At 40.5% G+C, this 14,740-nt stretch overlaps 2 protein-coding genes across 2 annotated transcripts in view; one reads left to right on the plus strand and one right to left on the minus strand.

The window, feature by feature from the left end:
• Positions 1-14,295, plus strand: part of LOC135940837 (tetratricopeptide repeat protein 39C-like) — a 102,885-nt gene extending 88,590 nt beyond the window's left edge. The window contains exon 11 of the mRNA XM_065485922.1: positions 14,184-14,295. Coding sequence (XP_065341994.1) covers positions 14,184-14,267 — 84 coding nt within the window. The 3' untranslated portion in view covers positions 14,268-14,295. The remainder of the gene's footprint in view (positions 1-14,183) is intronic.
• The window catches only part of LOC135940836 (zinc finger protein 574-like), a 135,203-nt gene that overhangs the window by 67,783 nt on the left and 52,680 nt on the right, over positions 1-14,740 (minus strand). The gene's annotated exons all lie outside the window — the stretch shown is intronic.

A 14,740-nucleotide genomic window follows, 5' to 3' on the forward strand; every position in this document is an offset into this window, starting at 1 on the left:
TACTCTAGCGCTGCACTTTGTATGTGCACACGTACACGCGCGTTATTTTATACATGTGCTGCGCGCCGCTCGGAAACTGCAACTGAACGAAAATTTAATTGTGCTTGTTAGCCAGGGTCGCGTATCGTGAGCCGACCAGGGAAGATAAAAGCCCTTTTGCAGCGTGGAAAATAATCAGTCAGCAGAGCGATGGAAGCTATTTATTATTCTGTTTTTCATGCAAAACTGTCTGCGATAGTTTTCCTGTCATGGAATGTCTTTAGAAAATTAAATTCTGGAGAGTGCATATTTTTTATAATTTCAGCAGTTCTTGATATCAGACACTAAAGTAATTTACAACTTTACAAAATTAGATTTTTTGCCATTTATCAAAATTTAAAACGGTTTTTAATCAAGCTATCACTCTCTTTTAAAAAATATCCTTGCTCTATGGGGATATTTATCTAAAAAATGGGCACTATCATTTAAGCAGATTTGAGCAAAATCAGCAAAATTAATTATATAAATCACTTTAATTGCTGTCGCTGATGCAAAAGAGTCAGCATTTGCCCCAATTCAAATGAATTTGGATACTCCCTGAAGATATTTAGATTATTGAAGATAATTCCGACATTTTTAGGCTTGTTTAATTTGCTTAGCATGTATTTTTTTAGCATGGAAGATAAAAACTTAATTTCAAAGGACCAACTATTTTATAAATGTATTTTCAATTTATGTGAGTTATTTTATCAAATTCAAACCAAGAGAAAGCAGTTTCGGTAATGAAACTCAAGAGAGCCCTTGAGAAAAAATGTACTGCGTGGTGGAGCAAAAAAGAGAGTCGCACTTGACTCTCTTTACTTTTGTATTCTGTGTCTGCCATTGACTGGGGAATGAGTCCGACTACAATCCACAAAGCAAACAGTAATTAACAAGCTAGAAAAAAAGGTAGAACTATCAGGCTCGGCGATCTGCGGTGCGTTGTTCAGCAGGAGCAGAGCAAACACCGACGACTGCTGCTAACTATCTGAACGTTCGCATTAAAATCAACAACGCAATTAAAAGCTAAATTATTTGCCCGGCGCAAGCGAGGCTTAATTGATTATTCATTGATTTATTGTGACTGATGCACTCCATCTGTCTTCGGCCTCGGCGGCGCGCATTGATTTGCATTTCAAGCTCGCTCCGCTGCCGATTTCAACAAATTGTTATTGACTGAGATTTATTCGTTTATTTATTTTGCCACAACTGCAGCCGCCGAGGAAAAATTTTCACATGAAAAATAGCCACTCCCGCGGCAGGACCCGATTTGCAATGCATATGAATGCATAAATTAGCTGCTCTCTCGGATTCAATTAAGCCTGAAAAATAATTCCCGGCGGCGGCGGCAGTGGCGGCGTCGGCGGCCTTTGCGTGTGAGCGAAATTAAAAGCGAAGCAGCAGAAAAAGCAGCGAACGCAGCCTCCGCGCGCACCTTATCTCGCTCGTGCAACGCTGCGACTCCGAGAGACGCAACGGTTGCATACCTACCCTCTTTTTCACTGCCTCTCTTTGTCTGGGGAGAAATTGCGCCGTCAGAATCGAGGCTATGTTATGTAATGTACGTCTGGCTCTCTCTCTCTCTCTCTCTCTCGCTCGCTCGCTCGTGTGCAGCTCGATTCGCTCGTCTGGAGCACATCAGCTGCCGCTGCACCCGCCGCCGCAGCCGCCGCCGCCGCGTGTGATGCAAATTTAATACGTATAAATGCGCGCCCGCCGCCGCCGCCGCCGGCACGCCGCCTTTCTCTATAATATGCAACCCGCGCGGCATTTCTGATAAGCGCTCACTGGCAGCAGCAGCAGCAGAAGCGACTTCAAAGAGCAATCGTGACGGCCCGATCTTCCCTTTAACCCGTTTTCCAGCGGCAGCAGCCGCCGCGCCGAGTTCGAAATTGATTTCCCAGCATCAGCCAACTTGACACTAGAAAAATTGGCGCGCTCCTTTGTGTGGGATCACGCGCTGCTGCTTCCGAGCCGCTGCCCCGCGCGTCCTATGCTGCTGCTGCTGCTCTCGAGTACAGAGTGTATGTACTGTCAGTGGTGGTGGTGCACATGCCGACTCCTTTTTAGGTCACCTCTTTTCTCCCGGCCGGCCGTGCACGCGCGCCCTGCTTCTTTCCTGCGCCCCAGCTCTCCGGACCGAGAGTTCAGCACTTCTTCAACTGCTCTAGCTACGCGGTACTTTGGAAACTGCAGAAATCAGTTTTCTTTTATGCTCCTCCGTGCACTATTGCCAGAGTTACTTGTCGCTGAAAGACGCCCGCGGTCCGTCCGTGTTTGCCACCAAACTGGGCCCGGCGCCAGATTTGCGTGAATGGATGCCTCGGAAATATTTCCTTTTTTTCTCTCTGAACAAGAAACTGTCGGATTGGTTGCAAAATGTTTCCCTTGTAAAATAGTTTCCCATGAAAAGTAGAGGAATGAATTCAAAATTCTTATTAATTATTTGCTGGAGTAGAAATTTCCATACCCAACAATAGCATAAATTACGAAGTTTTCATATGTTTGCATTGTAAAAGTACAACTTCACTTTTGATTTTGTCGTGCAAATAAAGATTCCTCGACACAACAATATTGGAGTTGTCGGTCGTGCTGAGTGTACCGCGGAAACGCGATTTAGTGCAAACAACAAGCTGGCAATATCAAAATACGCTTAAAAAAATAAATCCATTTTCAAATTAGAGCTCCATTTTGAAAATTAGATTTTATTGACCTTGACCTTTGAGGATAAAAGGAAATTTGTCCCATTTAACGAGACAAGTTCAATGACGTCAAACGTTTTTCTCTACGACCAATTTGGTCCGATTTGGAGAAAACTGAAAATGTAGGTGTGAGAAAGTCGGGGATTTCTCAATGGCGTATTCTTCATTTCATTCAAGATCCTCAGCCTCTGCGAGAGCTGAAGCATCTTTCCTGGGCATAGGCTCCAGTAACAAATCTTGCGCAGGGTAGAGCCATTTAGTAATTAATTTCTTGCTTAGTTTTTTTACATTGAAATAAAACAACACTTGTCTTACAAAATAAAATATAATCATCTTGAGTTCTAGTCATGCAATTAAACAAAGCAAACACATTCCTTTAGAGCGCATCCGCACGCCAACGCAAGCATAAATAATAGATTATGCAATAACGCTTGCCGACACATTTGAGTTCCAAGAACGGTCGTCACCGCATTTGCATTGAGAGACACAAAACTCGGAGCGTGTGTATGTGTGTGTGTGTGTGTGAGAATGTAGAATAGCATTATAAACGCGCGAGCGAGATGATGAGCCTGCTTTTTCGAACGATTTATTGCACGATTGAATGCTGAATGCATAAAAATATTATAAGCGAACAATACCGCATGCAGGTGCATACACATCGAGAGGAGCACAATTTATCCCCCTTATTATTATTCCTGGGTGCATGTGTGTGGTTTTTGATCGGCCTAACAATATATATACGTATCGTCCACGTACATGCACACACAGACTCCTCTCTCGCTCTCTGTGTGCACCGTGTTCCAAGACGGAACGCAGAAGCCAAACAAAAAACGTATACGCCGGCAAAGTTTGCCTCCATAAAATCAAACAATGTTCACGACTCGGCTGCTCGTCTTGTAATAAAAATAAAATACTTTGCAGCAACGACCTCGGTAAAGTTTGCAAAAAAATGTTATGATTATAAATTGATTTTCTTGGTGTGCTGCATTAAAAGTTGTTTGGAACAGCGCGTTACTGGTTTTTGGGTTGTTTCTGGAATGTAAAAGTACTAAAAAATATTAAACCGGTTTTTGTTTACAATTCAGCTCCAAAAATTCATATTAAAAGTACAGAAAAGCCGATATATATATTAATTGAAAAATTCTAATTAGTATTCAAGAGAGTTTTTACTGCGTTGAAACGCACAAACATTGAACCGCCACTCAAGTAATTAAATTTTAGTCGGCCAGACAAAAGTTCCCTCGCAAAAATTATCAGCAATAAAACAGAGTAAACCCATCTTCTTCACCTGCACGCAGTTTTTTTACAGCTGTAAAACGAACAAAATACACTCTCGGCGGGCACATTTTATACATGTACGTGTATGCGAAAAGACACGAGTGAGTGTGTGTATGTATTTTCGGCGGTGCTGCTGCTGGAATTGGCGGCGACTATTCTGAAATTATAAAAATCCTTGTAGTCTCCCAGCACTGGACGAGCGTGTGTGTACGTATGTATGCTCTGTGTGCGGATAAGAGGAATTATCTTAATGGCGATTTTTATTACTCGCGCAAACCTCTAACCGGTTCGTTTGCATCCTATAAATACGTACACGCTCTCGTGAAGAAGTGTGTGTATCGGCCAGTGTTTTCTAGCTGCGTTCTGGACGTAACACGATCATTTGCCTGATTGTGCGAGAAAAATTAGGAATTATTAAAGTATTTTGCAATATCAAGAATGGCTGCTATTGGTTCTTAATTTATTTCAGACTGGCCAATAAACACGGTTTAGTTGGCAAATTTTAGTTACTTTATTTTAGGGATCAAACTTAGTTGGAGTTGAAGGCGTTGGAGCAGCTAATCGTATAAATTTATTATATGATCATTATACATCTTCCAGTTTACAATACAAATTTAATATTCGATGCTAAGATCTTTGGTGTCTAATACAGATTTTTATTAACTAAGATTTTGTGATAGGGAGAAAAGGCATTCTATTTATATTTTACAGTTAAAATTATTATTTGTAATTTATGGTTTAAATTTGTTTATGTAATATTTTGTTTATATTTTTATCAAATATCTTAAACACAAGTTTTTTTTTTAAAATTTCATATGTTATAAAATTATTAAATAAAAAAATATAATAGACAGATTTTTCAGTAAAAATACCAAATTTTGACAGTTTGTGTTAATTTGACTGAAACGATGTCTTGAAAAACCTCAATCTAAATGACTAATTATCAATTCAAAACCGACTAAATTGCTGGAAAACCCGTCTAAAAATAACAGCTCTACGTTATATAAGTCCTCTAGCTAAAAATGAAGCATAAAGAACGAAAAATCAGGCGGCAAAGAAGCCCAATACTTGGAATGAAAACGCAACTTCCAATCCTTCTCAACCCTTTTTTCGTGCCACCGTCTCGTGCGGCCAGCAGGGCATTTTTAAGGCGAACGGGAGCAGTGTCAGCATAATATTCAAGCCGCGCACCGCTGCCGCCGGAATATTATTGCGGGCATATTGTAATGGAAATTTTTATCAGCGCGTTCGGGCACAAAGAGAACGAACGAGTCAGCCAGCCAACCAGCCAGCCAGCCAGTCGCTTGCTTCGCGTTCTTATTATTCACGCACTCGGAGCAATTTCTCGCGGTGCCGCCGCCGATGATTCGAATCGATTGAGCGGCGGCTCGCGTGTTTTTATTAAATAATGGCTGTACGCAGCGCACGGCGCAGGAAAGGAGGAAAAATCGCCTCGGCCGCCAAGTTAATTTTCTCATTTGCGTGTTTCATTACCATTACATGCGTGCTAACATTTTAAAAAGAAAGACAGAGACAGAGAGAAAAGCAGCGCATAGTCGTAAAACTCGGCGCTTTTTCGCCCGCCGGAGACTGTGTGTGTATAGGCCTAATATCAGTAATTACTGCCGTGGCATGAGTGCCAGCACTAGAACGTACGTGTTTCGCCGCTCAAGTGCTCCTTCCGACGCGCAATACATTGTACACTTCGCAAAAATATGTAGACGAGGAAGAAAGAACGCCTCCTCCGCCCCACGCGTTCGACTATGAAATGATGGGAAATAGCTCCTTTCTCTCTGTCTTTGACGGCGATGGATGATGAAGATGAAAAATGACTGTTTAATTTGCTCGCGCGGACGGTAATTAAAAATTTTCTTTTCATTAGCTCGCGCGCACAGCGTAATTGCAGGCTTGCTGCGGAATTAGTCGGTAATTATAATTAAGCTGTTCGGCTCTCAGCGAAAACGTCTAGACACGCGGCTCTGTAAACACGTTTTCGACTTCGGAACTTCTCTGATTGGCGAAAAGTTTGCCGCCGGCCGGGAAGGAAGATGCCCAATATGTATTCATGATTAATTTTCGGCTGTGAAATTGAGCAATCGCTTTTCGGAAAATAGTCATCAATATTAATCGTAACGTAACAGCAAAAATCACTACAATGTTTTTTCATAATTGGATAATTAAATACTATCTAATCCTAACGATTATAATTTGCAAATAAAATTAAAGTAAAACTGTGCAGCAAATTAGAAAAAAATCATATTCACCTTTAATTGAAAAGCTATCTAAATAAAAAAGGAAAAAGCTAAAAATTTCGTAAGTTATGCGTTTAAATTTTGAGAAAATCGGCAAAACAAGCAGCGAGCATTGTCTCTTTATTGAAACCCATGATTTATTTTGCCAGAAGGAAATTTAGCTCATAATTTGCACACCATTGGATAGATCGTGACAAAGGAGGGATCGAAATGGAGCAAAATCTGAAATTTTACTATTCTCCTTTTTTAATCTTGTATTTAACTACCGAGCGTAAAAATAATTTATTTAATTGCATGGTTAAATAAATCAGCGTAAATAAGTGACAGCTTTAGCAATATTAAATTGAATGAGTTTTTAATTGAACAGGAAATAAATGTTATTTTCTTTCTGTAGGTAATTCATCATTAATTTTAAATCATAAACCAACATCATAATTTTTGTCTTTTAAATCGCCTGTGGAGTCTCTAGAGAAGTGCTAATAAACAGCTTAAATTAATTTCACGACTTTTAAATAGGATTTAACCACCATCTTTTAAATAGGAATTAAAAGGTTTTGAAGATTTGATCGATGAATGGTATAAGTTCATAAAACAACAAATTTATCTCAATTCCACATCCTAGCAATTAATCTCATTGCGAAATTGAGTACACAAACCGTCCTCAATTAAAAGCTGTCGATTATAATAAACGGTTTCGATTTGCTGTCAGCTGCGTGAAAATGCATTCATTCGGCGGCGCTGACGCCAACTCGAGCAAATTGAAAATGCACTGCTCTCGTCGCAAAAGCAAACAATAAAAATCAATCTCGGAAATTCACGCCCGCCACCATAAACTGGCGCAGCACAATAACATCATCGCTCGGGCCGTGCCTGGCTGGATAGCGCGCGAGAACGAGCCAATTTTTCATTTTCCAGCGCAGAGAGTGAGAGAGGGAGTGTGACAAGTTGGCCATCTCGTAAAAAGAAATTAATGCACCATTCTCTGGCTCTCGCTCTGCCTCCCTCTCGGCGGCAATAATGCAAAACGGCTGCCTCCATTGATTGAGCGAATAAATATCGTTTTATTGCTTACAAATAATATAAAGGAGGTGTTGATAGTGCAACAAATTGCACGGCGTAAAATGCACCGCGCATAAAGTAGATGATTTGATAAAGTGACACTCGGCGAATAAAATTATTTGTCTGCTGCTCTCTCTCGTCGTCGTCGTCGTATAGCATTTAATGTACTCGACACACGCATTTGTACCTCTTCTTACGCGCCTGCAAAGAGAGAGAGAAAGAGCGCGAGCGGCAATCTTCATCTCGAGTTTCAAGCGCAGGCAGCCCTCTTTGCTTTATTGTGCGAGGATCGGCCCATAAAATGAGCCTCCGCACCTCCGCCGCGCGCGGCCTACGTGCGTAATTTTATTTACGCCGCGCCACACCGCGCGCACATAAATTCATAAGTGCATGCAAGGCATTCCGTCCGCGCCACGCCGCCTTACATCCCAGGTGCTCTCTCTCCGTGTTTTGGCCAACAACGTTTTTCAAAAAGACTAATTAGGCCCACGCGCATTTCACGCCGTCGATTTTCTCTGCTCTTGTGTGAATCAAATTGCGTACGTGTTTTTATTAAATCACACCTGAATGTGGGTGCTGTAAATTGTGTTAAATAAATTGCTCTGCAATTTTGTTTCTCAATGTGAATTTAAAGTAAGTTTGCTTTCGTATATTAATTTATTGCGATACGTAAGCGTCACCGTTTATTTTAGGGAATTTTTTGTGCTTGACGAAATAAATGATTATCAATTTGCTGGGGTATGCAACCTGCTGAGCATCTGTCTGACATAAGTGATTCGAGCAGCTTGATGAGAAGGAACTGACTATTTGACACGTTCTCCAAACATCTAGTGGAGACGCCACAATTAGCACATTTCAGATGACATGTTTTGGCACACATATGTGAAGTAAATTCATTCCTTATAAGAACCAGTTGTGTGTTGGTCTGAGAAATTTAGACGATAGATAAGATATTAGCTTTTTTATTTTTTGTTTGAGAGCTTTTAAAAAAGCAATGAATATGGAATTATTGCAATTGCAGGTCATTTTATCCAGATTGAAAAATCTCTAAAGCTGACAAAACATTTAACAACTTATCGTTGTTTAAATTGACAATTTTCCGTATGCTATTAAGCGATTTCTTTCGGCACAAAAATCAAATAAACAGACGTGTTACAAAGTTTTGATCAGTTTAGTAATTTTCATAACATTTTAATAAGTAAGGCGAGAAATCTGATTAAATTACGTTAAAAAATCGACAAAAGTAACGAGCAGAGGTACCACATTATTTATCGTAACTCGCTTTTTTCTTAAAGACTAAAAACGATGGTATATCATGTATTGTGTCCTTCCACGATGTAATTTTTTACCAATTCAAATACGAATCTTTAAATTATTGTGCAAAATTATTTAAAAATGTTCTGTATTGATTAGGGAAAATAATTTTTTTACAATTTACCCATTAAGAATTTACGCTTGATAAATTTGAAGCATTTTTGTCGGATTTTTTTAGACATGGTGCGATTTTTATTGAATTTTGCATTGAGATCTGCTCGTAAGCAGAGGAGTCCATCAGCGGATGATGCACGATGCGCCACCGAAGCGTCTTCTGCGGCAGCATTCCACGCCATTAAGACCAATGCATCGTGCAGGCCAATACTTACACACTCGCTGAAATTACTACAGTAATTATGCGCAGGTCACGCCAATAAATTCGCTTTTTTACACTCAAGCAGCGAAAGTGTCAACGGTAGGCGGCGATAAAATTTCACTCTCTTTCAGGCTTAAATAATTTGTTGACCGTCTCATTAATTTCAAAAAGAGCTGGAGAATTAAGCGAAAAAATAACGAGCGTGGCTGGCCGGCAAATTAATTTATGTGAATTTTCAGGTAAGAGGCTGATATGGCGTGTACGCGGACGGACATAATTTTTTCGTTTCCAACGTGCATGTTCGCTTAATACGCGCGGCATGTGAGAATGGCAGGAGGGAGGGAGGGAGGGCGGGCGGGCGGGCGCGATTTATTGCTTGAAATTGAACCCGCCGACTTTGCCACTTTCCTCTTTGTCTCTCGGGAGCATTCCGCGGACGAAAGCCTCCTCGCAGCTAGTGGCCGGACTGCATGGACACCCGCACTCTCGAGCTCCACTTATGATCGCTCACACCTTTCACGCCCACGCCTCGTCTTAATCCGCATACACGGCATTTCCCGCCGAGCGACGTGTGTGCATTTGCTGCTCTTTCGCTCTCTGCGGCGTGTTTGTAATTTAATGCTACCATAATATTATAACAACATCATTCCCCTGAAGGATCATTATTTTGAGTCGCAGCTCTTAACTGCGGCAGCGTGTGTGAGTGTGTGTGTGCAGTGCACAGGAATTTTCACTATAATATGCACTTGCTCGCTGTTGGTCCGGCGAACGGCGCTTTGACCCGACAGTGCAAACGTCTGGCTGGCCGATGCCCTATTGACTGATGCGCTAATTAGCAGTCTGTTTTAATTAAAATATCGAGTGCACTACTAGAGCCTGCGTTTGTTTGAACAGCCGCGGCAACGAGAGTGCGCGCACAATGAGGCATGAGGAACGCGTTTTACTAGAAAATGCAGTAATGGATTTAATAATTGAAGGTACCTAGGATTCGTAATTGTTTGTAAGAAACGAAATATTGAGAAAGGTATTACTTCCCTGGCTTATATACAGATATTTAAGAAATAATAAGCCAACTGCTTGAAAGATGCATCCATTTCGTTAAAAAATTATTACCCCTAACTTTCCTTGCTAGCTCTGCTTATGCCTAAATAGACGATTTAATCAAATATACGCAAACGTTAATTTCGTAGGTAATTATACGATCTAAAATTGTCTCTCTAAATAAATCATATTTTTAACTCAATTAAACAAGATACTATAAAAAAGTACGAATCGCTAGGCACACCATCTCAAAGTTAAACACATGACAATCAATCCATATCCCAGTTGCTCAGTTAGAAATTCCTGTAGATTAGGTACGCGGAAAAATAAACAGCTCGGTATGGAACCAAAGGAAGCTGCATCTAATTATTATATCGATTTTATCAGCTGTGCTCTACCTAAAAAAAATCACAGCCGAAGTATTAAATGCAGAGTGATAGTTAAGTTAAAAACGTCCCACTGCAAAGAAAAACGAGCAACCCTACAACTCGCAGTTCCCTGTGATATAAATCCCATCTTAAAAAATTCAACTCAGACAAAAATGCCATCCTTTATTATGTAAACTATTTTCAAAGAGCGAAAAATTGCTCCTAACATCACGAAAAAATTCTTAAAGGGAAATATAACACAATTCGTTTAGTGAAGAAGCATATCTGATTAAATCGAGATCAAGTTTATCATTCGCTCGCATCAAACGTTTGAACGCTGAAGGATATCTCGTGGTCGTGATCTGGATTTTCGCGAAGAATCAAAACGGAAAATGACGTGTCTGACACCAGCTTAATAATTGCGGTGATGGGGTCGTGGACTGCTGCCACTTGCCCGCTCCAACAGCCAGCCAGCCAAAAAACAATTTCAGGCTAATCATGACTTTGGAAAAATGGCAAGCGCTGGCCGGGCAACGTAAACCTCTCAATTGCGTTTCGACGCGGTCATTCTTGATAATAAATCATCCTGGCTGTGTTTTCAGCGATTATTTCAAAACTTACAATACATTTCTCATGCGGATTAATTTGCTGGCAGTGCTGACGCAGTGATCTGAAGTCAGAGGAGAAGAGAAATAGAAAGGGAAAATTTTCAAAATGTTTTTATCTGCTTCAAGGGTATAGGAAAATTTAAGTTTAAAAATTATTTTGGGTTTTGGTTACACAACAAATGGATTCATCAATTTAAGCAAATTTTTCAAAATAACCTTTTTTTAAATATGAATTATGTATAACAAATGAGTAACTCTGGAAAAGAGATTAAAAATTAATATTCGTGCTAATGAAGTGATGAATAAAAAATGATATTTTTATGCTAATTATCAATGGGTAAAAAAGCCACACAAAGGCACAGACAAATTCTAATTTTTCTCAAATTTTGAGCTGCGTTAAAAGCCATAAAAATTTCTACTATTCCTTAAAACCAGTTCTGGCTCACTTGAGATTAAAGCATTCTTCGTAGATTTAAGGCAATGGGAGGCGTGAGATATTTTAGAGAATTTGGGGGAACTACTTCTGACTGCTTTCATGTCATAAATGGCGCAAAAGGTGCTGTTTATGAAGTGACTCGAAATGCTCAAATCGCTCAACGGGCTGAGAGGCGCCACTTGCTGTTTTCCGCACGTTTCCAGAAGATTTAGGGACAAATCTCGTGGCGTTTCAATAAAAGACCTCGATGCGGAGAGGCGAATAGATGGCCACATTGGTACAAGCTTCTCTACGGCCACTCGGGCTCCATGTTATCCGCTCGCCAGGTATTATTGGGACCCGATGTGATCATAGCCTACGAGGTGGATTGAAAAAAAAATTATTAATAAAATTAAGTGATTTTAAAAAGGTTATAAAAGGCACTAAATGGCTCAGAAACCATAATTATTTGATATAAATATATTTTTCCTCCCAAAAATGTTATTTTTTTATCTTTTCAATCCCAGATAATCTGAAATCTAACTTTCCCTCAAATTTATTTGGTTTTATCTCAAGTTAAATCCCCACTTTTCCTACTCTTATTCCAATTTGAATTCATTACTGCACGTTACCTCTGCTGGTGCCGAAAAATTGACACCCTTGAAAGGCAATTCGCAACGGCGAATCTCACAATCTCGGGCACGTCGTCCGTTTATTAGCCGGGGAGGAGTAGTAGGAACACCTGATTTATTTTATCTCGGACGCGTGAAGCTGTGCGCAAGAAAAGTTTTGCGATAGCAACAAACACGCAGAAGAGAAGGAAAATGCGAGGGCTGGGGCAGGTCGCGATTAAAACTGCGAAAGCAGACTCTTAATAAAGGGCCCGCCGGCAAAACAATCACGAGCGATAGCTGCAAAGAGTGTGTGTGTGTGTGTGTGTGTGTGTGTGTGTGTGTGTATTTGTGCGAGGATATAAGTGACGCGCGCGGAATAAAATGAAATTGCGCGCGCGAGGTGCACTCACTCGCACAACAAGGCACGAAGACGTATTGAATACGAACGGCGCAGGATAAAATAATGCTGGCTGGCCCGCGGAGATCGAGTCATATTAGAGTGAAGGTGGAGATAACGAGATGATGTAAATTGAGAACTGGTATTTGCACGCCGGCACACGGTAAATCACGCGCGTGCTCTTTTCTGCGTGACATCCTGGTAAGAATAAGAAACACATAAAAAAAGACGAGTAATACTCACCCACCATGACTATTATTATTTTTATTGTTATGATCGGCGCGCCGAACGCGATAAGTTCCCTTGTGCTTGCCTTCAGTCAAGTCCCACTGCGTGCGTTTGTTGCCCCCTGCACGCGAAAATCGAAAATCGGCGTGGAAGCCAAATTTCGGGTATTTTAGTTGAGAAAGGTTTGCTTCTTTCTAATGTTCACAAGAATTGTTGAAACAATACCTAAAATAGGCAAAATATTGAACAAGGAAGGTTTCCACGTTAAAAGAACGCTTTAAAGTAATTTTGACAATTCTGTAAAATGTCTAAAAACGATTAAAATATCCCATAAATATCCACTTGATTGCCAAAAGAGTTTACTATATTCTTTATACAAATTCCTAGACGGTAAAATGATCTCGAAGCACCTATATGGATTAAATGGAACATCATGGGTCTAAAATTAGACATTTAAAGAACTAATAAATTACCTATAGTTAATTTTATGCTTAGTTGATGCCTGCCAGCCGCTGAATAAAAAACCATGGCCGGCGATTTTTGCTTCCGGAGCGCAACACACGGTCGTAGATACATTTTTAGCACGCTGCGCTGACAATAGGACGCGAGATTTAATGAAGCACCGGGAATCCCTGCGTCTGTGTCTGCAGAATTCGGATTCAGTCACCCACTGCGCGTTCCTCCAGCTCGGCCAGCCGCGCGCACTTAATGCCGTAATTAACGTGCAAATTTCTCATGAATGGAGCCCGTGCATGCACTCTGTGCGCGTCGTGTTTGCCTTGTTTTTCCGTCTGCGAAAATAAATTAGTGCGATTCTTTTTGTGCACGCCTGAAAAAGCGTCTCGGCGCGCTCAAGAAACCGGCGGCGGCGGCCGCGCTGTTTTTCTCGCGAGCCAGAACAAAACGCTTCCGGTGCATGATTAGCAACTTTCTGCCTCTTTTTGTGCGCAAGAAGTGCAAGTGCGCGTTTATTTTTACCCAAAGAGTGTGTGTGAGAGAGAAGCGAACGCGGCTCGTAACGAATTTAAAGAGATTGCGCGTTCAAATTGATATGCTCGAACGATGCAATCCGTCTTTGTGGCTAACGAACTCATTCCGCGCGACGTCTCTCACAGCCTGCCTGCATGAGCTGTTCAAAACGCAAGTGAGCGTTCGCTCTTTCGGCGATTCAGCAAAATGCGTTAAATTTTGATTTCACGACGCTGGTAAACTGTTTTACAAGAAAATGAGGACGTGCCTCATCACGCCGACATCACAACCATGATTAAAAATAAAATTCAGTAATTTTAAACTGAAATTCATAGATGCATACTCTCTATAGAGTTGATGCATTTTGTTCAAGAATTTCACCCTCGACTGACATAAAAACTGTCGCTTTTTTAAACCAAAATGAATGAGAGTTTCGCAGTTTAAAAAATAAGTGTAATTTAATTAATTAATCGAATTAATAATTTATTAAACGCAATTATGCATGCAACACTAGTAGAATCAATTTTACAACTATTTGCTGCTTCTCTTAAACTAATTCTTTTTGTAGAACAAATAATTTAATGAAAATTTATTTTCTTTGCAGAGTAAGGCCAAAGCAGACGGGAAAGGAAACTCGTGGATCCAACCAGCAGCCGGAACTAATGGAGCAGGAAATTTCTGTAGGTGAAACAAGGAAAAATAAACGCCCAGTACTCTGCGATTAATTTGAACGAAAAAGTGTCTCATTCATTTAAAAAAGCCATGATCCATATTAAAATAAATAAAAACCTATTTATTGATTCAAAATTCAGGCCGGTGCAGCATTTTCCTTACAATTAAATAAGAGAAAGGGATGCTGAATGTTTCAATGCGTTGCGATTTTGCATTGTTGTGGTGGATTCAAATGAACCGCCGTTTATTGATGTGAGCACAGGTATCGCATCGCAGGACGGAAAGAAAAAATCACGCCGCATTGAATTGTCTGGCACAAAAACCTTGTTTATTGTGAAATAGCCATTGTTGTAACTGGTGTGCACGAAGAAAAAAGAAGTAACACTGCATAAAAGGTTTATTTTAGTGCCGGACAATCCGATGCGGTGGTCCTAAATGCAGTGATCGCGCAATGAAATCACTAAAAATGAAGTCCTCAGTTCAGGTTGG

Source organism: Cloeon dipterum, chromosome 3, assembly GCF_949628265.1.
Source record: "Cloeon dipterum chromosome 3, ieCloDipt1.1, whole genome shotgun sequence".
Taxonomy (NCBI): Eukaryota; Metazoa; Arthropoda; class Insecta; order Ephemeroptera; family Baetidae; genus Cloeon; species Cloeon dipterum.